General features: G+C 42.8%; 1 protein-coding gene and 1 non-coding gene across 2 annotated transcripts; both read right to left on the bottom strand.

The window, feature by feature from the left end:
- Positions 1 to 949: 949 nt before the first annotated feature.
- On the bottom strand, positions 950 to 15,166 carry LOC104593375 (30S ribosomal protein). The gene is made up of 5 exons (XM_010253151.3): positions 14,567 to 15,166; positions 14,345 to 14,488; positions 13,994 to 14,242; positions 1,393 to 1,501; positions 950 to 1,296 (listed from the first exon to the last, which is right to left on the bottom strand). The coding sequence occupies exons 1-5, from the start codon at positions 14,924 to 14,926 to the stop codon at positions 1,166 to 1,168; spliced, it is 993 nt and encodes a 330-aa protein (XP_010251453.1). The 5' UTR covers positions 14,927 to 15,166; the 3' UTR covers positions 950 to 1,165.
- Positions 15,167 to 24,566: 9,400 nt separating this feature from the next.
- On the bottom strand, positions 24,567 to 24,660 carry LOC148801120 (small nucleolar RNA Z247). The gene has a single exon (XR_016085081.1). It is a non-coding gene; the product is annotated as a small nucleolar RNA Z247 (small nucleolar RNA).
- Between the last annotated feature and the right edge of the window lie 1,188 nt (positions 24,661 to 25,848).

The raw sequence follows: 25,848 nt of genomic DNA, 5'->3' as shown, positions 1-25,848 counted from the left end.
GAATGGTCCTAGATGAGTTTTTTCCTCTCCTTTTTCAGTGTGCTTCTAACCAAGATGCTTCTGTGGCTGAGAGCTTTTATTTGTCTGGAGATTCTGTTACTTGGACCCCCCCCCCCCCCCCCCCCGCCCCTTTTTAAGAGGAATTTTTTTAGTGAGAGTTAGAAGAGATTATGGAGCTGATAGCTCTTCTTCAGAAGCAGAAGATAGACCTGTTATTGGAAGACAAATGGTGCTGGAAATGGAATCCAGATGGTATTTTTCTGTCAAATCCCTTGCCTCCAAGTTATGCAGTTTGGGCCTCACTGATTTCCCAGCTACACAGATCTGGAATCCTACAAGTCCATCAAAGTCCAACTTTCTGACATGGACGATGGCCCTTGACAAATGCCTTTCTAGATCTAATCTTGTGAGACAGGGCATTCAAATTTTGGATTTATCTTGTGGTCTTTGTGGGTTCCTTACTGAATCTACAGATCATTTGTGTCTTCACGGTTCATTCTCCTCTCAAGTTTGGGCGCACTTTCTCAAATCCATGGATATCAGTTGGGTTATGCCTAGGTCGGTTAAGGAGCTTCTCTGCAGATGGAAAGTTAAAGGCCTAAGTAAGGAAGGGAAATTGGTGTGGAGGACCATTCCTGCTGCTGTCTTGTGGTCCATTTGGGCTGAAAGGAACAGTAGGATTTTCTGTAATAGAGCTAAGAGCCCTGAAAATATAATACAGAGAGCAGTGGGCAAGCTGATTTCTTGGGTCTCTATTACTAAGGAGTTCAGAAGTCTGAATTTGTCTTTTTTATTTAGTCTTGCTCCTGGTGGAGCTTGTAATTTTTGCTGTTCTCAGACTGCCGTTCTGGGTCTGAATTCAGCCTGTATCTGCTTTTGGTTTGAATAAAATTACCTTACCTTTTTCCAAAAAAAAAAAGAAAAAAAACAGTAAGTGATGGGCACCAAATTATACAAACTCATCTTGCAAAAATAAATTTTCCAGACCAAAACATGGAAAAACATTGCAAACAACCTTCATAGAATACATCAATATCCCACCATTGGTTGATTCTGCATCTATGATATTTCCTTTTTACATTGTCATGCCGTAAAAAAAATCAGTAGCTAAATTGAACTTACAGCTAACTTCACAACGACATGATCTTCTTCCGTCCTAGGTCATCTACTCTGCCATAGAAGGTTCTTTAGCTGGTTCCATCACCACTGGTTCCAATGTCTCAGTCTTGCCATCTCCTTTAGGAATTATCAAGCCATATCCTCCAGCTTTTCTTTTGTATAGAATATTAATCTCACCTAGAGCCAGGGCAAATTGTCCCTTAACAATTAGCTGGAGAAGGCAATAAAGTATAGGAGCCAAATAAATGGACAAAAAAAACAAGTTATTGTTACCAGTTTCTTCATTTCGAAAGCCGTAGAAATCATGATCAATATTTTCCAACTGCTCCAAGGCTTCATTGACAGTCAGTGGTGGCATATTGAAGTATTTAGTACGGACAATCTGGAGAAACAGCGACAAAATGAGGATACAGAAACCCCAAGAAGGAAAACATTCCATTGGGAAAATTTATGCATGTAAAAATAGAGATGCTATGCAGTCTGTTATGCAAGAGTAGTTATATGGATGGTTGCTGAGATACATTCTTTATACCACATTCTTGTTAGAAGGTAAGAAGAGTATAAAATGCTAAAAAGAAATAAATACATAAAGAAAAGTGCAGTAAGATGATAGTGCAATAAAAGTGGCCAAAAAAATGTTTAGGTGTCGTGGGCTTAGGTCCATCATTCTTGAACAAACCCAAGTGTCATATTATGCAGCATGTGTTGGAACAAAAAATCACTGGGAACCAATCTGGAACCTAGTCATAATCCGAGAATCACCACTGCGAAATTTAGTCTAATTCCACCAAACAGAAATAGATACTCTTGTAACCAGTGTTGCTGGATTTGCGATCTCCACTAGAGAACCACAAATCAGTTCATATGAATTGATTCTTGATTCATGGCATGCAAAATGCAAAGTCATAGTGAGGCACTTCAATGAATTCACATATAAGTTGTTGTACATGCTTCTAATATGAATGTGTGTGTGTGTGTGTGTTAGTAAATGGCAAAGTTTTATTGAAGTAAAGAAAACAAACAGTTGAGCACCGCACAGCTAATGAGCCAGGACCTTGCTTTAAAAAGTACATCCTCCCAGTGATCTCCAAAATAATAATAGATACAGCCATTTAATACCTTCAAAATTAGACACCATCAAACCACTGTACTCGATTTTCCAAATTAAAACCTCCCAGGGTGCATTTTCAACTCAAAGATCCTTCTATTTCTTTAACTCCATACATCCCAACACAAAGCAAAGAGCAGAAGATTCTCTCTAATCCACCAACTTAACAAATTGGGCTAATCAAACTTAACAAATCCAACATGACAGCCAACCTATAAATTGTTTACTCTGAATCAAGCCCAAATCAAGTCATACCATGTGCTTGCAACCCAAAGGAACAAACACCTACCAATTGGATGTGAACATCACTAATCATGTAAGTGAAGCATAAAAACTAAATACATCCTAAATGTTCCCTGTGTTGTGAAAAGTGAAATAGTGAACATAAAGGCATAGAAGAAATGTTTGGTTTTCAAAGATGCCTCAAGCATGTTTTGTTAGAGAAAACAAACTCCACCTCAAGATACCCAAGGTCCCAAATAGGCATAAGATATCTCCAATATAAATTGAAAAGAGTTAGAGATAATATTTTTACAGATTTTATAAATAAAAGTAAAAGATGAGTTGGAAGATGGGAGTATAGCTTTTGACATTGTTACGTTGACCTTTTTAATTCAAGACAAATAAATTTTTATTTACTAGGAAAACATAACAAAAGACATATAAAGGATTGTAAAGTTATTCCATGAGAAAAATCACACAAAATGAGTTAATGGTTTTAAATTTTTGCATTAAAAGATGGAAGAAAATAGAAGGCCAAGAATTATGTGAGGAAATAAAGAGAGAAAAAAGTATCACGATTTAAAGACAATCTAATAATAGCAGAAAAAATGAGTTCATATGAAGAGACCAACAACAATTGTATAAAAGAAACAAAAGAGGCTTAGGAGAATCTAAAGAGAAATGACAAGCTGCTAAAAAAATACTTAATTGTGGAATGAAAATGTTTAAAATGTAATGAAAGCAAAGGAAGCAAGTTATAAAGATTGACAACGACAAAAGACCCAAAAAAGCAGTAAACTTGAAAATTGGTCTTGGCATAAGTTAGGCATTAAAGTTGAGAGCAAATGAAATTTATGATGGTAGAGTGGCCATAGGCCCTCGTTTCATCCTCAACATGTTGGAATATCCAATGACCATGTGACAAGCCACATGTTGATGGAAGATGATTATTTTATGGTTATCTCTATGCAACACTTTTCACACACAATCATTCATTTTTTTTTAAATTATTACCTATTTATTTATTTTCTATAAAAAGAAATTTATTTGATTGTTTATTTGAAAATGTTTTTATGCATGGAGATACCAATATTGTTGGATTATTCTGGATCCTAGTTCCAACTCTTATTGGGTCAATGGATATCCATTTGACCCAGTCTAGACTGGATGACCAAGTGGTTAGATCATTGGTCAATATGAGACACTTGTCTCAATCTGGAGAGGCCTTGACTTGGTCTTCCCCCCAAACATTCAAGTTGGTTAAGTTCCCTCCTCAAAACAAGGAAGGGAACGTTGGGAAGATAATAGGTCCCTCCTCAAAAACAGGAAGGGAACGTTGGGCAGAGACCTATATATATATATATATGCTATCATAATGATAGAAGATGTGAAAAATAAGATATCTTGGAAGGTCAAGTAACCTCCAATTTTTGGCCCCATCCACATTAAGTAGTTCTCTCTTGCATTTTGTTTGAGGGATAGGTGTCTTGGATCCCATCTTGTGTGGCAACTGCTCTTTTCTCTTTATGTGTAGGTTTGGAGCACCCAAGTATCAGCCGCCCATCTCTGCATCTTCACATTCTTCAATTTAGAAACTTCCAAAAATGAGAGAGAAAATTAGGGAATTAGATCACATTAGATGCATCAAGGATTCATCTTTGTTGACTGTTGTTTAGGTAACCCAGGTCCATTTAGATATGGAGGAGCAATCAGAAATCATGGAGTCCTCCTTAGTTAATGCAGACCAGCTGGGGAGGGAAACTCTTTGAGAGCTGAAACATTAGCACTTCTTCTTGGCCTCAGATCGTGCAAAGAAAAGGGATGGACTGACTTGTCAATTGAATGTGACTGCTGAGTAGTGATTGGATGGCTTGCATTAGAAGATCAATAACCCTGGAAGGCTGGAACCTAAAGCATCTGATTAGATCAAGCTGCTGGTATCCACAATGAACCACCAGTTCAAATGGATTCCCAGGTCTGCTGTCTGCAATAAACCTAGCGGATATGCTAGTCAGGGAGGGACTTGTACCAAAACCATATGTAATGACTTACAAGACACTTGTCAGCATTGAGCTGTGTTGAAGATTAATCAGTTTTAAGATGTTTTCTGAGTAGATGTTTTATGTTAGTTGTTAGATAGGAGGTGGGATCACAGTAGTTATGTGAGTCCAAATTTTATTATGTTTTTGAGTGTTATATATGCTGTTTTATGTTTTGCCGCCCTATAAGGACATAGTTGTCTTTGTACTGTTCTATTATTTTTAGTATAAATAATAAGTGAAGGGGGCGGCCAGATGATTGCTCTCTTTTCTTTTCAACTTCTCTTCTTCTCTTCTTCTCCTTCTCTCTTCCTTCTCTTCAAGAAACTATTTTTCTTTCATATTTTTTAATTCAGCAGATTTCTATTTGGTATTAGAGCATCGGCTAGGGTTTCTTGAAGCATTCTTTTTTTTTTTTTTATCAGAAACGATAACTTTCATTAGAGATAAATTAACCTGAAACACAGAATTCAACCCTTATTAGAAAAGGTTGATCCAATAAACATCAAACATTACAGCACTGCCCAAAAAAGACTCTCCCTTGCAGTCCCTTGTTTTGCTAGGGCGTTAGCAAAACCATTTGCTGATCTCCTGTTTCTTGAAGCATTCTAATGCAGCCCTAGATCAGCCAACTACATGAAGTAGTAAAGGGCTGATCGATTTGCTATAGATTGCCCAGTTCTTGGATTTTTTGGTGGGATCTAGTATCAAGAAGGTGATCTACTATTCAGCATCAAAATCAGGAAGAACTGGAGTACGGGGAAGAGTCCCAGAAAAGTTGGACTCTTTGTTTTTTATCTGATCTTGGGCGCCCAGGTATTGTTAGTTTTCTTTTGATTTTCTGAAGAGGGTGGTTTGGTTTCTGGAATTTTCTGAGCTCCCGGAATGATCGATTCACTCCTCTCTGTTGGAAGGCGTGGGGAGGAGAGAGATTTCTCTCCAGCTAGGATTTTCTTCTTCCGAAAGGGTTGGTTTCTATGTGTGATATTAAATTATTTTTTGAAGGTCTCCAATCTATTTTTTCTTACTGTTGAACTATTTGAAGTAAGATGGAGAGTTGGAATACCGAGATGAAATCTACCAATACTGTGGGACTGAGTGTTGGAGGTAGTAGTGATATTTTTTTGTCTGGGATCATTACTACAGTAAAACTTGATGGTACAAATTATTTGGAGTGGGCACAATCAGGTGAGATGGCTATTGGTGCCCGTCGAAAATTAGGGTATCTCAATGGGGAGGAGAAGAAACCTGATACAGACTCTTCCCGATGAGTGCAGGATAATTGCATGGTAATGTCCAGACTATGTAATTCTATGTTACCTCATATTGCAAAAAAATTTCCTATGGGCTAATACTACTAAAGAGAATTGGGATGGAGTGATTGAAACCTACTCTCAGAAGCAAAATGAAGCCAGAGCCTATCAATTAAGAAATTAGGTGATAAGTATGAAACAGGGAGAAAAACCTCTTGTTGTGTATTTCTCCATGCTGAAAACCCTATGGCAGGAAATAGATCACTTAGAAGCTGTGGTATGGGAAAGTGTAAATGATGCAGCAACTTATCATAGACTGGTAGAGAGGATTAGGGTTTTTAAGTTCTTGGTAGGGCTGAACCCTGAATTTGACATTGCTAGGCAGCATATTCTTTCTAGGGTGGGTGTGACACTCTCTCAGGCTTATGCCTTTGTCTCTGGAGAGGAGAGTAGGAGGAATGCAATGCTGAGACAACCTGGGATTGACTAGTCGACTATGGTTGGTACAACAAAACCTAAAACGAATGGAGGCAGGGGGAGTAGTGAGACTAGAAGGGAAGATAAGGACTTGGTGTGTGATTATTGCAAGAAGCCTAAGCATACTAGGCAAGGTTCAAAATATCGATACGCCTGATACGCCGTGTTTCGATACTTGTTTTCTTTACCTTTTTTTTATTTTTTATTTTTCAAAACTGGTTCAGGGGAGCCGGTCTAGGACCCCTCCATCCCCTAAACCGGTCAGACCCCCAATACACCCATTGTAGGGGCATATCGGAAGGGTCCCGGAACGATACGTATCGGCTAGCGATACTTTGAACCTTGATACTAAGGACACTTGTTTTTTTTTTATCAATAACAACATATTTCATTAAATAAAATAAGGTTACAAAAAGGGGAGCTAAAGAATCTTAACTCCCCAGGGAAAGGATAAAATCCCAAGCTGAAATAGAACAAAACAATTACAACTGAGCCTAGAACCCAGAAATCCTATTCACTCCTTGCCTAGCCAAACCATCAGAAAACGAGTTTGCACTTCTCTTAACCCAATTACACTGAACTTCCATATTCTCTTAACCCAAACCATCAACCTACCAGGGACACTTGTTGGAAGCTTCATCCAAATCTTATGCCTGCTCGAATAAGAAACAAGAAAGGAAATGCAAATGTAGCCACTACAGGAAACTCTTCAGCCCCTCTTTCCCAAACTGATTGGGAATCCATTGCAGTAATAGTAGCGAGAACAGAATTGGAGAGGTTTGGACAGCTTATGAGTAAGAAAGATTCACCTAGCTCTAGCCTTCCAGATGGACAGCATAATGTAGGAGCCAACTACACCACTTCCTTTGCACATACAGGTAGTTCATATGCAACTACAAATCTTGCACCCACTTCAGGTAAGGAGGGACCTCCCTAGATTATAGACTCAAGAGCATCTGAGCACATGACTAATGCCCCTACCCTTTTCAGTTCCTATCAGTTGTGCTCTGGTATACATAGAGTCTCTATAACAGATGGTTCACATATGCCCAATTGTCGAGAAGGGGACAGTTAAAGTGACCAATTATATAACTTTGTCTTCTGTTTTACATGTCCCTATACTTCATACCAATCTACTGTCTATTAGTTCTTTGACAAAAAATTTGAATTGTTTCATGACCTTTCTTCTTGGTAATTGTGTTTTGCAGGATCTGGAGTCAAAGAAGATGATTGGGAGTGGTCATGAGGTGAATGGAGTCTACCTTCTGGATAAGATTCTAAGACATCAGGGCCATCATGTTAGCAGTAGCAGTAGTAGTGGGTCAGAGTCAGTGAACCAGATTATGCTTTGGCACAATCGCTTGGGACGTCTTTCTTTTAGTTCTTTGAAATGTCTTTTCCCAAAGTTGTCTATTCGGTTATCTACTTTGGAGTGTGAGAGTTGTTAGTTAAGAAAGCATTGTAAACAGTCTTTTAAACCAAGTAATAAAAGAAGTATTTTTGCTTTTAATATTGTTCACATTGATGTATGGGGGCCATATCATATCCCTTCCATGGGAGGATTCCATTACTTTCTCTTGTTTGTGAATGATTATACATGATATTCTTGGATATATTTGATGAAATCACATGATGAGGTTCCTAACTTTGTACAACAGTTCCACCAAATGGTTCTTGCACAATTTGGAGTGAGAACTAAGGCTTTTAGATCAGATAATGCTAGAGAGTACTTTGAGAAAGACTTGACCATGTATCTCTTAGAATATGGTGTAGTTCATCAAAGCAGTTATGCATATACATCACAACATAATGGAGTTGCTGAGAGAAAAAACAAACACATTGTGGAGGTGGCAAGGAGTCTTATGGTGTGTGCTTCAGTTCCTGTGCAGTTTTGGGGAGATGCAGTTCTTACAGCCATGCATTTGATTAACCGTGTTCCTTCACGAATTTTGGGGTTTAAGGTGCCATTTAGTCTTCTTTTTCCAGATGGGGAGATATTTCATATACTTCTGAGGGTTTTTGGCTATGTTTCCTTTGTTCACATTCTTGGCCCTCATCGCAATAAATTGGATCTTAAGGCCAAGAAATGTGTTTTTCTTGGGTATGCTCAGAACCAAAAGGGGTATTGCTGTTATGACCCAATGTCGATGAGTAGATTTGTCACTATGGATGTTACCTTCTTTGAATCCACCTTCTTCTTCTCGAGTGGTTCTCCTCAGGGGGAGAGTTTTGGGGAGGAGAAGTCACAATCTGTTCCTCTTCTTGTTTCTTTGGTGCCTCCATCAGTTCAGCCAGCACCTGCACCTCCAGTTTCATTACCTGGGCCACTATGGGCAACCTCACAGAAATATCAACACCGGCAGATGATGGTTGGCTCCACACATCCTCAACCCACACCACTCTCTATCAGTCCTTCTGAAACTCCAAATTCGGCAGATACAGTTCTAGGTATTCCTCTTAAGCCTGAGCCTATTATGTTTTCTGGTGATAATGTTCATGTCCCTAACACCATTGTTGCAGCTGATCCCACTAACCTTGATCTTCCCATTGCACTTCGTAAGGGGGAAGAGAAAGTGTACAACCCACTACATTTCACACAATCTTTCCTACAGACAAGGAGATAGTCGGATGTAGATGAGTATTCACAGTGAAGTATAAGGCCGATGGCAAGATAGAGAGGTACAAGGCAAGGTTGGTAGCAAAAGGGTATACTCAGACCTATGGTGTTGATTATCTGGAAACCTTTGCACCAATAGGTAAGATGAGTTCAGTTCATATCCTTTTATCTCTAGCAGCCACCTTTTCATGGCCCTTGTTCCAGCTTGATGTCAAAAATGCCTTCTTCAATGGTGATTTATAGGAGGTATATATGGACATTCCAACAGGCATTTATGAAAATGTTGGTAAAGGAAAGGTGTGTAGACTCAGAAAATCTCTGTATTGATTGAAACAGTCACCTAGGGCTTGGTTTGACAGGTTCAGGGGGGCACTCATCCGTTTTGGATACACACAGACAATCTGATCACACCCTCTTTGTGAAGAGGAGAGATGCTCTGGTGTCAATTCTGATTGTGTATGTGGATGATATAATGGTGACAGGAAATGATGATGATCTCAAAAAATCATTGCAGCAAGAATTTGATATCAAAGATCTTGGTGAGCTCAAATACTTCTTAGGGATTGAAGTTGTAAGATCTAAGCATGGAATCTTCATTTCACAAAGAAAGTATGTACTTGACCTACTACAAGAGACTGGAAAGCTAGGGACCAAACCAACAGACAGTCCTATTGATCCAAATCACAGAATTAATGGTGTGGATGGTGAGTTGGTAAAGGATGTGGGGAGATATCAAAGAATGGTGGGCCGACTTGTTAAGGGCACACTATCCGGCAGCGCACTGCGGAGCAGTCATAGGCAGCAGCACGCATGGCAGGCCGCACAACAGCAGGCACCGCCTGGCAACGCCGCACAGCAGCAGGCACCGATAGCGCGCAACGCGCACCGCCAGGCAGCAGTGCGCACCGCACGCACCACACGGCGGCACGCACCGCACACCCACCCGGCACCGCACGACAGCGGCACCATGGCGCGCAGCACGCACCGCCAAGCAGCAATGCGCACCGCACGCACTGCACGACAGCACGCACCGCGCGCACGCCCGGCACCACACGGCAGCGGCACCATGAGTCGCGCGCATGCGCCGTGCGGCAGCGGCACCATGAGCCGCGCCCACGCACCCGACAGCAGCAGCAGACGGGGCCCACATGACAGCTCATAGGGGTGGGCCCACCCTTATCTGGACACGTCAAGCCAACTCGCCGCCAGCCTACCTTATCCTTATCTTATCCCTTATCTTTATCTTTATCTTAAGTAAGAGTGAATTACCATTAGGAGTAGGTAATTAGGAGTTTGAGTTCAAATTGGAGTTTGAGTTTAATTAGGAATTCCCTTCTGTAATCTCCTATTTAAGGAGCTACGAATTTGTTATAAAACATTCAGTTTTCCAACCAAGAAAAGAGTGAAGAGAGTTGGGTGGTCTCTTGGACAAATCACCCCAAGGGAGAGTTCGGGTGGTCTCTTGGACAAATCACCCCAAGGGAGAGTTCAGGTGGTCTCTTGGACAAATCACCCATTCAATTCCGCAATAAGGTCTGCAGGCAAGGGAAGGCGCAAGGGAAAGCAGGGCTTTCTCACCGTGGACCGACCCGTGACGGTATCCTACGCGCGGGATCATAACACGACTATTATATTTGTGTATGACGACCAGATATTTCTTATGCTATCGGTGTTGTGAGTTAGTACATGCATGCACCTCGGGTTCAGCACTGGGAAACTATTGAAAGAATACTTGCATATCTGAAAAAGCACCTTGGCAAAGAGGCATTCTTTTCTCAAATCATGAGAATCTGAAGCTAGAATCCTATACAGATGCAGACTGGGCAGAATGATTAGATGATAGGAGGTCTACATCAGGAGTGTATACCTTTGTAGGTGGAAACTTGATCTCCTGGAAGAGTAAGAAGCAAGCGGTTGTGGCAAGGTCAAGTGTAGAGGCTGAGTATAGATCCATGGCTCATGGTGTCTCAGAACTTCTTTGGGTTAGATATCTTTTGAGTGAGATTGGGGTAAAAGCAGAGGAACCTATGATGTTATACTGTGACAATCAGGCTGCAATCAATATTGCCCACAATCCAATTCAGCATGATAGGACAAAACACATTGAAGTTGATAGACACTTTATAAGAAAAATGGTAACAATCGGAGAAGTTTGTTTCCCTTATGTCTCTTCAGAGTTGCAGTTAGCTGATGTTCTCACTAAAGGGGTGGCAAAGAACAAGCTTGAACATGATCTACACAAGTTGGGAATGTGTGACATTTACTCCCAACTTGAGGAGGAGTGTTGAAGATTAATCAGTTTTATGATGTTTTTCTGAGTAGATGTTTTATGTTAGTTGTTAGATAGGAGGTGGGGACCACAGTAGTTATGTGAGTCCAAATTTTATTTTGTTTTTGAGTGTTATATATGCTGTTTTATGTTTTGCCACCCTATAAGAGCATAGTTGTCTTTGTGTTGTTCTATTATTTTTAGTATAAATAATAAGTGAAGGGGGCGGCCAGATGATTGCTCTCTTTTCTTTTCAACTTCTCTTCTTCTCTTCTTCTCCTTCTCTCTTCCTTCTCTCTTCAAGAAACTATTTTTCTTTCATATTTTTTAATTCAACAGATTTCTACCAGCTGCTTGTACTTACCTTTGTCCTACATTCCTTTCTGCAATGTATGGTTCTATGGTTTATCTCACATTAATGAAGTCTCCTGTGTTGTTACTAATAAAAAAAGATGCAACCACGAAGAAGATCAAAGATCTTTGGTAAATGATGAATAAATCAATAAAATATGGAGGAGCTAATTTTAAAAACAATTAAATAAATAACATATAGAAAGTATGAGTTTAGAAGGCATCAGTAGTTCTAAAATAACTAGAAAGCATAGGTACTTTTGTAAAATTGGAAGCTTTAAGGTGAAGGCAGCTTTAAATAAGACAAAGAATGAAAATGCTTGAGGACCTAATGGTATCCCAATAGAAGTCCAAAAAAGGCATAAGAGATGTACTGATGTAGAGATATTATAGTTGACTAAACTATTCAATATGATAATGAAAACCAAAAAAAAAATCATGCAAATGGAGAAAGAGCATCTTGGAACTATTTAAAAGCAATGATGATATACAAAATCACAATAATTCATTGGGTAAAAATTATGAGCCATATTGCTTTACCATGAAAGAATAATAGAGAAAAGTCCACAACACAAAACAAGTTTATCAAATAAAAAAAAGAGAAGAAATTACAGTGGGAAAATCTATGATGCGGAAAAGATATGGTGTGGAAAGAGTTTTGACCAATCAAAACCCACCCATGAATTTGATAAATAACACCTGATTGGCTACTGTGTTTATAATTCCAGTTGACTGGTCAGAAAATTTTCAGATATCATATCTTTTCCATATCATAGTTGGACCAAAAAACAGTTTAGGTTATGCCAAGGAAATCAACCATGGAAGCTATCTTAATATTGAGGCAATTGATAGAAAAGTTTTTGGAGAAGGTGGAGAAGGGAGATTTTGACATGGTATTCATTAATAGAGAAAGGTGATCTGTTAAAAATTGAAAGAGTTAGAAGATCTAGGGGCAGACCGAAAAGGACTTGGGTGAAAGTAATAAGAAATGATTTAAGCACCCATAAATTAAAGATGGATATCACACTATAAAGAATGAAATGGTGAAATAGGAATCATGTGACCAACCACATATAGTTGAGGCAAGGCTTAGATGATTATGATGATGGTGATTCATTGACATGGAAAAAGCATATATTAAAGTTCCTAGAGATATAATATGGTAGATTTTGGAAAAGAAAGGGATATCAAATGGATACTATATGGACCTAATTAAGAACATGCATGATGGTACAAAAACCGGTGTTAGAAAACCCATGGAAGAGACATCAAAGTTTTCAGTTATAGTGGGCCTTTATTAAGACTAAACACTTAGCCTTTTTTTAAGTTATAGTGAAACTTTGTGAACAGAGAATAACAATGGACATGACACTGAACAGAGAATAACAAAAGAACAAGATTCATGTAGCTGACCAAATATAGCTGGGACAAGGCTTTCTTGAGTTGTTTTGTTGAGTCTAACCTTCATGAACTTGTTTGGAGTTGTAGATATATGCCACAAAGTGATTGATCATGGTTGAGTGGAGCTTCTTCTACTAATATTTTTAATATCAAATGCAGAGCATGTTCATTGTCGCAAAGTAGATTATCATTAAAACTAAGTGAATGATTTGTAGGATACTTACAAGTGCAGCCATATTTTATGGGGTGAAACATTGAACAATCAGAAACAATGGGCCCACAAAATGAACATAAAAGAGACAGATAATCAAGATATGTAAGTGGGAAATATTACAAGGGCTTGAAATAGATGAAATCCTAGGGCCATTACCAATTCAGATAAGGAAACAATGTCAGTTGAAGTAATCTGGATACATGTTAGGCAGATCAGTGGATCTACTAGTTAGGAGTAACTTGATGCAAGTCAAAGGCCCAAATTATGGTACAACATTTTGAGGAATTCCCTTTTATTTTTCCTTCGACAATGTTAATCAGCATTTGCTGCTAGTTATTTTTCTTTTCCTTTTCAATTATAAGCATAGCACCATTAGTAAAATTTAATGTTCGCTTTGAAATTGATAAAATCAGAAGATCCATCATTCAAATATCATTTCCAATGGATGTCTACAAATTACTTCTTTCACAGTATTAAGTATAGCTCCATTTTTCTTCTCTTCTTTTTTCTATATAAGAATTTACTAAGATGAAAAGGAAGAATGAAAAAATGAAAGAAAAGCCTAGCCCCAAATCTAAGGTATCTTGAGAAAATAAGTTTTAACATTTGATCGGATGTTCATGTGAATGTTATTCTCGAGATCTAGCTGTAACTAGAAATAATACTGTGATAAGATGTAAGGGCAACCCTTATGGCTTACCAAAGATCATATAGTACAACAATCAATACCAATAAGTTGCAGTAATTCAAATGAAGCCATGAAAACATTATTCTGAATGAACTCTGACAACGCAATACATAAAATGGCCCAATCTTGGAACGAAAAAGAAAATGGAATGAGCATTGCAACAACAACTAGACAAAAAATAAGTAAATAAATCAGCTCAAATAATGAAACAAATCAAAAGAGTTAAGAGAAATACCTCATCTATGAAGTCTCCCTCCTCTTGTTGAGGAACTGTCTCCACATCTTCTTCCACTACTTGGGCTTCCGGCTCCCGAACCTTAAGCCTGTTGAATCCCTTCATGTGACGACCGTGATCCGAATCTTTCTCCTTAATCTTCCTCAATTTCCTCTGAATAATCGAAGAAACCAAGTCTATACTTCCGTAGAGCGTCTCAGCATCTTCCTCTGCTCGAACCACCCCATGTTTCTTGGTGAACAGAGTAACCTAAAAAATATAAACAAGATTCACCTTCTTTAAACCAACTAAGCAATTACATAAAGCCTATTTAAGAAAAAAATGAAACCATTAAAGATTCCAGCTGCGCACCTCACATCTGCGAAGCTTAGGACCTCTGCTAAGCTCACCGCCCCGAACCGATAACCGCACGTCAACTTCTCTCACAAGGTGACTGTGCTTCTGGACGGCCTTACCGACTTTCTCCTCCACATAGCTCTTGACGGTATCTGCTAACTGCAATACCAGTAATTAGAACAACTTTCATCCCAATTCCCAAAATATATAAAAAAAAAAACAGTGTGGATGGAAAACCTCGATATTTTTGCCTTGAAGGATCAATTTGACAGAGGAAAGAGGACCGTCCCAGGACATGCAAACGAGGAGGGACCCATTCTTCTGCGGAGCCACCGCATTTGATTTGATCGTGGAAGAGAGGGAAAGAGCTAAAGAGGGTTTTAAGAAAATGGAATGGTAAGAAGACAATGTGGAGGACGACCTAGACTTTGTGGTACTGATGAAGGTTCTGCAAGTGGTGGCGGGACATTGATTCAAAACGACAAAAGAAGAAGAAGAAGAAGGGGAAGAAAGAGGAGTTGAAGAACACGAGATCGATATGTGATGATGGGAATGAAAACTCGTGTGTCCGCTAGAGCAAGCTAACAGAGCCGCCATCAATTATGAGTTCTCGTTTTCTCAATGGGTGGGTTGGCTTCTGGGTCAATGCTATCTAAAGAGAAGTAACAAGTTTCTCTACGAGTGAGACTTCAACTTCAAGCGATAGTATGTCAGTAAGGGGAGGAAGTCTGGAAGAGTAGTAGCAACCAGCTAGGAAGGAGAGAGGAATGAGGAGAGGAGGTTTTTAGGATGGTTTTCAGATTTCAGACCATCAGTTTGATGGGGGGGCGGAGGAATGGGCTGTTTTGACGTGGTAGGCCCAACCCTATCCTAAATCCAGATATTTCAAGAAGCCCATGACACGTGTGCTGCCCATAGTTCCATTTCCCAAGTGGACCGACCCTACTGTTCATTCAAAATTATCGGATGCATGGTTCTCAAAATATCGTTGGCCCGGACGATTGAACCGTTCGGCCACCTATCCGGCTCTGTTTATCTCATGGTCCGGAATTAAAAAAAAAAAAGGGTAAATCTCTTAAACAGTCAAACTATCCATCATGTTTATATGCGGTATCCCTATTATTTAGCTATTATCTTGCGTACCCTTAAGTTTTTTTTTTATAATTATCCAAGTCTTTCCTAGTTAATATACGTTAATGTTTTGTCGAAATTCATACACACCGAAATTTATACATACGTGACGTGATGTATAAATTTTCTTCAAAACTCAATTTTGCCCTTCGTCTCTCTCCCTTCTTCTTCACCATCTTTCTCCCGACGGTAGCTACAGCGAACCACTCTGCAACTGTATCACCGGCGAAGAGGGTTCTACATCATAGTTTTCCACTTAGATTTTTGGGCAATACAAGGAGAGGTCGGATGTGAAAGGGAAGGAGAACGAACGAAGGGAACCAAGAGAGAGGATGTGGAGGGGTCTGTCGTTGCTGCAACTTGTAGCAATGGTACTAATGAAACAGGGGCGATAGGGAGAGAGAAAGAAGGGAACGGGGTGAGAGAGAAGGAAGGAGACGAAGAGAGAGAGAGGAACCTCCGTTGAGCTCCCAAGCTAACAAAGAGATATTCTTCTCCGTCAACACCAAATCGGTTCCAAATTAACATCTTTATCAAGATCAACCCTTCGTTGAGCTCCTGAGCTAACAAAGATGATGAACAGTTAAACTCTCGTCACTCCGTTGAGCTCCTGAGCTAACGAAGACGATGGACCACCAGAATCCTCTGCTCTCGTCACTTTGAAGTCCTCGCCTTTATCGCCTTTTGTCTCTCATTCGTTGAAGTACACGAAGACCGGCAAGGAAGCAAATTGTTACTAGCAGATGAACCCATCTCTGGGTTCTTCGTCTTGACACGAACCGTAGGTGACTTTCTGGGTTCTCCTTGAAGATTTGAGATCTGGGTTCTCCTTGCAGATCTCAGATGGACGATGAGTACCTAGCGGCGGACGACGGACCAGATCTCAGATTTAGGTTCTCCTTGCAGATTTGAGATCTCCAACCTTTCTCACTGTCGCACCGCCATCTGGAAATTGCAGTGACAAGCGTCGCGGGCGAAGGTGACGATGCTCCTTTCTAGAGCACATTTTGAATCGCTACAACCTCCACAAGTTCTACAAGTGGTTGGTTGTTTACATTGGGAGGAGGTGCTGTAGCATGGTCTTCCATCCACCATCCTATGAAAGCCATAATTTCCACCCCCACCGCCACCTCTACCTCCATAATTTCCACTACCCCCACCACCACTTCCTCCTTAATCTCCACCACTACCACCGCTGCCTCCGTAACCCCCGCTAGCCGCACCTGCATAGCCACTACCACCGCCAGTTTCATAGTTTCCGCCACTGCCAGATCCATAGCCTCCACCAGCACCGCCAGTTCCATAGTTTCCAGTGGCCGTTAACATATAAAGGATAGTGAGGCATCAAAAATATGTAGCGAGCTTGAAGTGTTTTTCACACCAAAGATTAGCTCCTCTAATGGAATTCAGATGATTGGAGAAGATAAGGACCTGTAATTTTCATTCTGTAATTTCATCAAGATATTTTGATGATGGAACGACGAAGGAATTCAGGACCCTCCGAGGTGGAAGCAAACTTTGGACCAAGGTGGAAGCAAACTTATAAGAGGTTTTTATCAGCGGTGTTGCTTGAAGCCGAGAACATACATGGCTTGCTTTATTATTCATCTTTCCCGTATCGCCTGCTAAGAGGGCTCTGCATGACAGTTTTCCACTTAGATTTTTGGGCAATACAAGGAGAGGTCTCCTCTACTGTGTAGAGACCCATCATAAGATGATGTCTGTTTAGTTTTTTGATCCAAAAGAAAGCACGCATCTGTAGAAATAGTACAATGTAGACCGGGAGATGGGTGTCAATGGAGGTGCTCAACCATTATATATGCTTGGCTCGTTTTTGGTCATAAAAGAGCGTTGGCTGCTTGTCTGCAAATACCAACAACTTCGGAAGTTGGATTTTCAGCCGGTATTCCATGCCAGTTGGTCTGAAAACCCCAACTCCTCCGACTACCGGCATCTCTCTAAGATGGACGAGCTTCGTTTACTAGCGAAACACCACAGTGTCTTGGGAAAAACATCAATGGCCGCCGTCATTTTCAGCTACAATGACGCCAATGGTAGTTCTCTGTTCACCGTCGAGAAGACGACAAAAGGACAACCTTTAGTTATCAACAAAACTCAAATGAGTTCAATTGAATCGGATACAAAAGGACAACAAAACCCAAATGAGTTCGCCTGTCCTCCTCCTCATTCCTCCACACACAATTGCAACCCCATTGACAGATACAGTCCAACCTTCATTTATCAACAAAGAAAAAATGGAAAATACTCTTCAAGATCCTCTGTGGAAAGATCAACTGCTAGATCCGGAACTCTCCGAGGCTTTGGAAACATGACATTTAGATTCCAAATCACCACCACCTTTGTCATCTTCCGACTCTGAGAGTGGTGGTGCAAGGTCAAACATAATGAGTTAAAAGTCCAAGTGCAGAAGCTAGTACTGGTCAATGATTCGATGACTCCAAGATAAAGACCAAGGCAGGATTAGCAGCCAATTAGAGACGATGAACCAGATCACGTACAAATCTACTTCCACGTGTTTGGTTCGGGCTTTAAACACAGGATTAGCAGCCAATTAGAGAGCACCAACATTGTCACACCATACAATTGGGGCTAAAGGAGAGTACAATGTTCAGTTCTATGAGTAACTGCTGAACCCAGATAACTTTAGTGACTACTAAGGCAAGAGCACGGCCCAGAAAGAGCGCAAACCCACTGGTATGAATTAGGGTCCCTTTCAAATACCTTAGGATCCTCTTCACTGCTGCCCAATGGGCTGTGGTGGGGGAGGAGAGAAACTGGCATGTCTTATTAACCGCAAAAGCAATATCGGGGCGGGTGAGCCTCAAGTATTGAAGGGAACCCACTAGACTGTGATACATAGTAGGGTCAAGGAGGAGGTCTCCATCAGTCCTAGATAAGGAGCTGCCAGCGACAAGTGGAGTCTTCATCGGCTAGTTCAGCCTTCTGTAGTAAATCAATGAGATATTGTCGTTGAGAGAGGAACAAACACCTAGAAGAGCGAGTAACTTGAATACCAAGGAAGAAATGCAAGTCACCAAGATCTTTCAACGCAAAGCACTGTGAGAGATTAAAGATGAGAGACTGAACTGCAGAGAGCTTGTTGCAGGTGATGACGATGTCACCTACGTAGACAAGAACATAGGTGACGGTATCCCCTGAATGGTAAAGGAATAAAGAAGGGTCACAAGTAGACCCCTGAAATTCCAGCTTCAAGAGGTGGGAATATAGTTGAAAAAACCAGGCCCGCGGGGCTTGTTTGAGCCCATATAAGTCTTTGCGCAATTTGCAGATAAAATTGGGCTGAGTAGAATCCACAAACCCAAGAGGTTGTGCTATATAAATTTCTTTATCAAGAAGGCCATGCAAGAAAGCATTATGTACATCTAACTGCTTGATGGGCCACGCTTTGGAGACAGCAACTAAGAGAACAGCCCGAACGGTGATCACAGGACTGAAGGTGTCGGTGTAGTCCAGCCCATACCGCTGAGTAAAGCCACAAGCAACCAAACAGGCCTTATAACGAGCCAGAGATCCATCAGAATTCCGTTTGATCTTAAAAATCCACTTACACCCAACGATATTGGCAGTAGGAGGAGGTGGAACTAGGGACCACGTGTCGTTTCTGAGTAAAGCATCGTACTCAGACTTCATGGCAGCTCGCCACTTCGGAACTTTACTTGCAGCGGTATATGAAGTCGGCTCAATGGGTGTGGTGGCAGTTAGGAGGGCACGAGGCAGAGCATGGCGGGAGCGATGGGGCCGGCCAGGTTGAGCAACAATGGGAGCTTTGCGAAGCACATCCTCAAGAGGTAGAACCTTCCGTGGGAGTGTATCACAATCAACTTCAGGTCCATTAGCAGCAGCTGATTCCGTGGGAGTGTATCACAATCAACTTCAGGCCCATTAGCATAAACTTCAGGCGAGCGAGGGAGAAAGCATCATGACTCACATGCTCGTGGTGCGCAAGAGCCGAGACGTTGTCTTTCCGAATGAGGTCGTGCGATGGGCTGATATGTCTTCGACCCGTTTCTTGGGATTAGCTTCCAGCCAGTGCACGGTGGTAAGTATTTTGCCTTCAGTTCCGTTTTTTTTTTTTTTACTTACCTCGATTTTCTTTTGATAGGTCAATTATGCCCTTCATGCAATGGCCTGCCAGTCCGCGATCCGCTCAAAGGAGACTCGGGACGCCAAGGTGGAGGTACAAAAGCTCCATCGCGAGCTGGACCTAGCTTGGGGCGAAGTACTTCGGGCTAAAAAGGGAGTCGAGTGCTAGAAGCAACTAATATTGGTCCAGGAGGGACAGATCTCCACGCTGACCGAGGAGAACGCGAAGCAAAAGGAGCTGATCTCAACAATGACCAAGGAGAAGGCGCGGCTTCAACAAGAAGTCGAAAACCTCGAGGCCATGGTTCGAGAGCATACCCAGATCTTCGAGACCACCATCCAGGAGGCGCGAGCAGAAGAAAGGAACCAGGCCATCGAGCGCTTCAAGGAGTCCTCGGAGTTCCGTGCTCTCCAGGTCGAATATGGCTCAAGCTCCTACCGCTCCGGGTTCAAGCTGTGCAGGTATCTGGTCCGACAAATGTTCCCCGATCTCGACTTCGGTGCCATAACGATGTCGGGCTTATCCCCCAGAGTGGCCAAGGCAGCAAACGAGGATCCCAACTCGTCAGGGGAGGAGAGCGATGACGAGGTCGAAGTGGTGGACCCCTCGGATATGGTCGGCAGTCCTTCTGCGTGATAGCTTCTTCTTCTTTTTCTCTTCCTTTTTTGAATCATGGATGTACACCCCGAAGCCATTGAGCTCGGGTCATGACAAAATTTATGTACTTGCCCTCTCTTTCATCAATGAAATACAATGTTTCTAGGTAACCTATGTGCAAAATAATTCTAAGTGTGAGTGAGCCTCGGTCTGGGCAACTAATATATAGGTTACCCGAATTGTCGAGCTACTGAGTTGGACAACCAGTAAGGATACCAAAGTAAAAGGTTATCTAAGTGTTTGTTACCCTGGGCTGTCTACGCATGGGCTACTCATTAAGTGTCGGTTGTCCCTAATGGGCCCAACCTGTTGATATATGCCGAAGTGGATTGGATATCGTAGGGCCCACACCCGAGCTGTCTACACTTTAGACATTAGAAGCACTTTGCCTATGCCGAAGAGGCGACTAGGACTTATATGCCCATGCCGAAGAGGCGACTGGGTCTTATGTGCCCATGCCAAGTAGGCTACTAGGACTTGATCACCCAAGCCGAAGAGGCGATTGGGATTTATATGCCCATGCCGAGGAGGCGACTGGGGCTTATATAATGCCGAGGTCTTTTATCAGCTCGGCAGTTTTAGTCCTTAGACTTTTGGGAGTGACTTGCAGTCCATTCTCCAGTTAGACGATCGCAGGTAGTATCGCCTTAGATTGCTGACATTCCACGCCCGAGGCACCTGTTTTCCTTCTAAGGTTTCGATCTCATACGTACCTTCCCCGAGCACCCGCTTTACTCGGTAGGGTCCTTCCCAATTCAGTTCGAGCTTACCAACACCGGGCTCAGGCACCATGATATTGTGAAGAACCAGGTCTCCAATGCGGAAGTTCCGCTTCTTGACCCGGGCGTTATAGTACCGAGCCACTCTCTGCTGGTAGGCCGCGGTTCGGATGTATGCGAGGTCTCGTACCTCTTCTACTAGATCGAGGTTGGTGCGTAGCTCGTCATCATTTGTCTCTTCGTTGTATGTCTCTAAGCGTAGCGTAAGCACCTCGATCTCGGTTGGGATTACTACCTCCATGCCGTAGGTGAGGTTGAAGGGGGTTTCACTCGTGGCGGTCTTCATAGTGGTTCGATAAGCCCATAGTACACTGGGCAACTCGTCTACCCATAGTCCTTTAGCTCGGGCTAAGCGTGCTTTCAGTCCACGAAGGATGGCCCTATTCGTGACTTCCGCTTGACCATTTGCTTGAGGGTGTGCCACCGAGGTGAAATTCTGGTGTATCCCCATCTCGTTGCACCAGTTCTGAAACTTGATATTCTCGAATTGCTTGTAATTGTCAGAGATAAGCACTCGAGGTAGTCCGAAGCAGCATACTATGCTCCTCCAAAAGAAGTTTTGCACATTTCATGCTGTGATCGTCGCAAGAGGTTCCGCCTCTACCCACTTTGTAAAATAATCCACCGCTGCGACCAAGAATCTCCTCTGTCCCGCCGCTGGCGAGAATGGTCCAAGGATGTCGATTCCCCACTGCGCGAAGGGCCATGGGCTAGTGAGGTACTTCAGGTCAGCAGTGGGCTGGTGGTGGACGTTGGCATGCCTTTGACACTTGTCGCATCTTTTGACGAGCTCAAGCGCATCTGCCTTCATCGTGGGCCAGTAGTACCCCTGTCGTAACGCTTTATGGGCGAGAGCCCTGCCCCCCAAGTGTCCGCCACACAGGCCTTCATAAGTGTCGCGGAGAATGAGCTCGGCTTCTGAGGGTCGCAAGCAGCGCAAGTAGGGGAGCGTGTAGGATCTTCGGTACAGCTGTCTGTCTATTATGACATACTTGGCTGCATGTCGCTCTACCATTCTAGCCGTGTTGCAATCTGCAGGGAGGGTCCCGTGAAGCAGGTAGCTCGTGAGTGGATCGATCCAATTCGGCTCTGCTTGTGCAACAGGAGCGACCTCTTCTACCCCCCCCCCCCGAGAATGCTGGACCGAGGCAGATTCTCTATGTACACGGTCCTCATGGTGTTGTCGCTTGTGCTGGCTAACCAGGACAAGGCATCGGCCTCAGCGTTCTCGGACCTCGGGATCTGCCTGATGAAGTAAGACTTGAAACCGCGCAGAGCTTCTTTGACCTTGGCTAAGTAGGCGACCATGGTTGGCTCGCGAGCTTCATATTCACCGGTGACCTGGTTGACCACGAGCTGAGATTCACTACAAATAACGATGTGTTTGACTCGTACTTGGTTCGCTAAAGCAAGCCTGACTATCAATGCTTCGTACTTCGCTTCATTATTGGACGCGGTGAACTCGAACCGAAGCGCATACTCCAGCTTCACCCCGCTTGGCCCGTACAGAATGATACCAGCTCCGCTACCTTGCTGATTTGACAAGCCGTCCACATGGAGGATCCAGGGCTCCTCATCCTAGGTTGGCTTTGCTCTAACCGGGAGAGGTGCCGCGCTAGTTGAAGCTTCCTCTCTATGCTCAGGCTCGATCGATTCAGGGACTACAGTGCTGAAGGTACATTCCGCGACAAAGTCGGCTAAGGCTTGGGCCTTGATAGTTGTCCGAGGTTCGTACTAGATGTCGTACTCGCTGAGTTCAATGGCCCACTTCGTCAATCTACCAGAGACCTCGGGCTTGAGCAAGACTTGGCTCAGAGGTTTGTTGGTGAGGACGACGACGGTATGGGCTTAGAAGTACGGTCGGAGCTTCCGAGTTGCGGTGACCAACGCGTACGCCAGCTTTTCGATCTTTGGATACCTTGTTTTTGCGTCCTGCAAAACTTTACCAACATAGTAGATGGGTCGTTGAACCCGATCTACTTCTTTTATCAGTATCGAGCTGACTACCTCGTCACTCGCGGAGAGGTATAGCTTCAAAATATCTCTCTCTTCGGGTCGGGTTAGAACCGGGATCCTGGTTAGGTATTTTTTGAGCTCGTCGAAGGCGAGCTGGCACTCTTCGGTCCATTCAAAATCCTTACTTGCCAACTTGGACAGACATCGATTTGCCAACTTGCCTTGAAAAAAGACAGACATCGATTTGCCAACTTGGACATGAAGCGGCTCAGAGCGGCTATACAACCGTTTAGCCTTTGGAATATGCCATGAATGCCTTTTTTTCTAGAAAAAGAGTTTTTTGTATCATTCCCACAGACGGCGCCAAATGATGCGACGCAATCCGGTTGCTCCTAGCTGGTGATGACTTAGCTTCTAGTAGACAACGACCTTGACTAATCTGCAAAAGGGGAATCATAAAACCCAGGGGTGCTTGCCCGGCTAGTGGGCAGAGATTACGCATACCTTTGCCCCTGGAGGGTCGGGGTCTTTATATATTGGAGTTCTCGCGGGTTTTTCGGAGTGGTTCCGGGATTCTTGCTACGATGAAGTCTGTTTCCACATTAATTGGGGATAACGCTACCAACGGATAAGATTTATTGCTTTCGCCTGAATCGGATATGGGAGATAAGGCTAGCTGTTACGAGGCGTGATCCCGTAAAGCGTGGAATCTGGTGGCAAGATCTTTGGGGTTGTCATGCAGAGGTCGGTCAATATTACCCGAGCTAGTGCCCTTTGGATCCGACCTGGTACGAATGCCGAAGTGCCTTGGAACCGAGGTGGTCCTGATGCGATCGTGTTCCGAGGTGAACTTGTCCCGAGGTGGACTTGCCCCGAGGTGGTTCGGTTATTCGAGCTCGGCCCGTTGCAGACTTGATGTGTCGGAGTGAGTTGTCATCCTATCAGTTAGGTCGTGTCCACGTGTCCCCCTATTACTAGGTCGGGGCAAATCACCCTACATCAGGAAGGAACATGCAGAATGTTATTAAAAAGAAATGACTGATTATCAAAGGTGAGAGTGGACCATCCAACATGATTAATGGCCAAACCTGACCCATTTCCAACTTGTACTTGCTCATTGCCAATGTAATCTTGTGACGTTTGGAGATTTCTAAAATCCGGTGTCATGTGATTGGTCACCCCAGAATCCGGGTACCAGTTTGGATCAAACGTGGAGGAGAATTGAGATGGTGGGGTAGCCGCCTGATATGCCTGGGTTGGAGTGCTCTGCTCGCCATGATAGGAAATATCAATCACCATTGACAAGTGAGAACAGCATGCCCGTGCCAGTTGCATAGCTAACAAACGACTCCACTGTTGTTGGATTGACTTCGTCCGCGGCCACCACCACTGTTGCCACAACCACGACCATTATTGGAACCACGTCCATTGCTGGAACCACGACCACTGCTGTGAGAGGGGTTGCGGCTTCCAATACGTGCAAGATTAGCAGAAGGAGTAGTAGTGTCCAGAGGAGAGTGATGCTGTTGAAGTCAAATTTCGTGGCTGAGGAGGAGCCCATGAAGATTCTCGAGAGTGAGGTAGTCAGCATCCATGCGAGTTGTGAGGGAGGTGACAAATGACTCATATTCTGGTTCGAGACCAGCCAAGATATAAAGGATCATATCCTGTTCGTGAATAGGTTTAGCTACTGCGGCAAGGCTATCTGCAAGTTGTTTAGCCTTCCAGAAATATTCATGGATGGATCTAGTCCCTTTCTTCATAGTCTGTAACTGAAGACAAAGTTGTAGGATGCGGGCTCATGAGGGAGATCCATATGTGCGAGCAAGTGCTCACCAAACTACAACAGAAGTAGGGAGGCCAACTACCTGGGCAATGACTCCTTCAGTTAATGAGGAGATGATTCAGCTTAGAACTAGCTGATCAAATCTATGCCATGTCACGGCTAGAGGGTTTTCCACAAGTCATGAAGGGTTGTTCAGATCTGGGATCTTGGAGGGAGGGCAAGGTATTAAACCATCTACCAATCCTAGGAGGTCATGAGCATTGAAAATTGGAAAAAATTGGGCTTTCCAGATATTGTAATTATCAGTCGAGAGTTTGATGGGTAGATAATGGGTTACGTTGGGCATGGCGACAGTGGAGGTTGTGAGGAAGGCAGGAAGATCAAAGGTTGTAGAGCCCTCAGTGTTGGGTATAGTAGACTCAGAGTTGGAGGTGGAGTTTGCTTGGCTGGTTGAAGCTATTTGTGGCTCTGTGAAGAATATTATGTACAGTTGTAATAGTCAGTTAGTTGTTGTTTCAGTTTGTACAGTGCCAGTTAGATATTAGAGGTAGTTACGGTGGTTAGTCCTAGTCAGCACTTTCTTGTTAGTTAGTCGGTTATCCTGCATCTATTTATAGTTGTACTATGGTGCTAATAAATAAACACACAAAGATGCAGTTTCATTTCTTCTTTGGTGCTCCTCTGCATCCGTGTTTGCTTTGATCTTGTTCTTGAATATTTTCTTTTGTTTCTGATCATGGTATCAGAGCTGCAATTCTGAATCTTGTGCGCTACGCTGGAGTAATCTGTATTTGAAGTTTTTTTCTTGCTTCGAGAGTATTATCTCTGCGAAGATAACTGACGGAAGCGTGAGTACAGGAGATGGAAACCAAGCTTCGAGCAATTGTTCGGTGAAGACGTCAATGCAGTTGCACTCGTCCGATCATCCTGGTATAAGTCTCGTAACTAATCCACTTAACATGAACAATTACATGATTTGGAGTAGGTCTATGAGAATTGCTTTAAAGGCCAAGAACAAATTAGGCTTTATAGACGGTACTTGCGAGGAACCTGATCCTACATCAGCTGAATATGAAGAATGGAG

Source organism: Nelumbo nucifera, chromosome 3 (genome assembly GCF_055504915.1).
Source record: "Nelumbo nucifera cultivar China Antique chromosome 3, China Antique-T2T, whole genome shotgun sequence".
In the NCBI taxonomy this organism is placed as follows: Eukaryota; Viridiplantae; Streptophyta; class Magnoliopsida; order Proteales; family Nelumbonaceae; genus Nelumbo; species Nelumbo nucifera.
The sequence above is the reverse complement of the archived record's forward strand: the minus strand, read 5'-3'. Positions and strand labels throughout refer to the sequence as shown.

Excerpts from the sequence above, each read along its gene's own strand:
- LOC104593375 (XM_010253151.3), bottom strand. The coding sequence starts at position 14,926 with ATGGCGGCTCTGTTAGCTTGCTCTAGCGGACACACGAGTTTTCATTCC. Across the intron at positions 14,243-14,344 it reads CTAAGCTTCGCAGATGTGAG|GTTACTCTGTTCACCAAGAA; the intron begins GTGCGCAGCTGG and ends TATATTTTTTAG. Across the intron at positions 1,297-1,392 it reads CTTTCGAAATGAAGAAACTG|GTGAGATTAATATTCTATAC; the intron begins GTAACAATAACT and ends CCCTGGCTCTAG.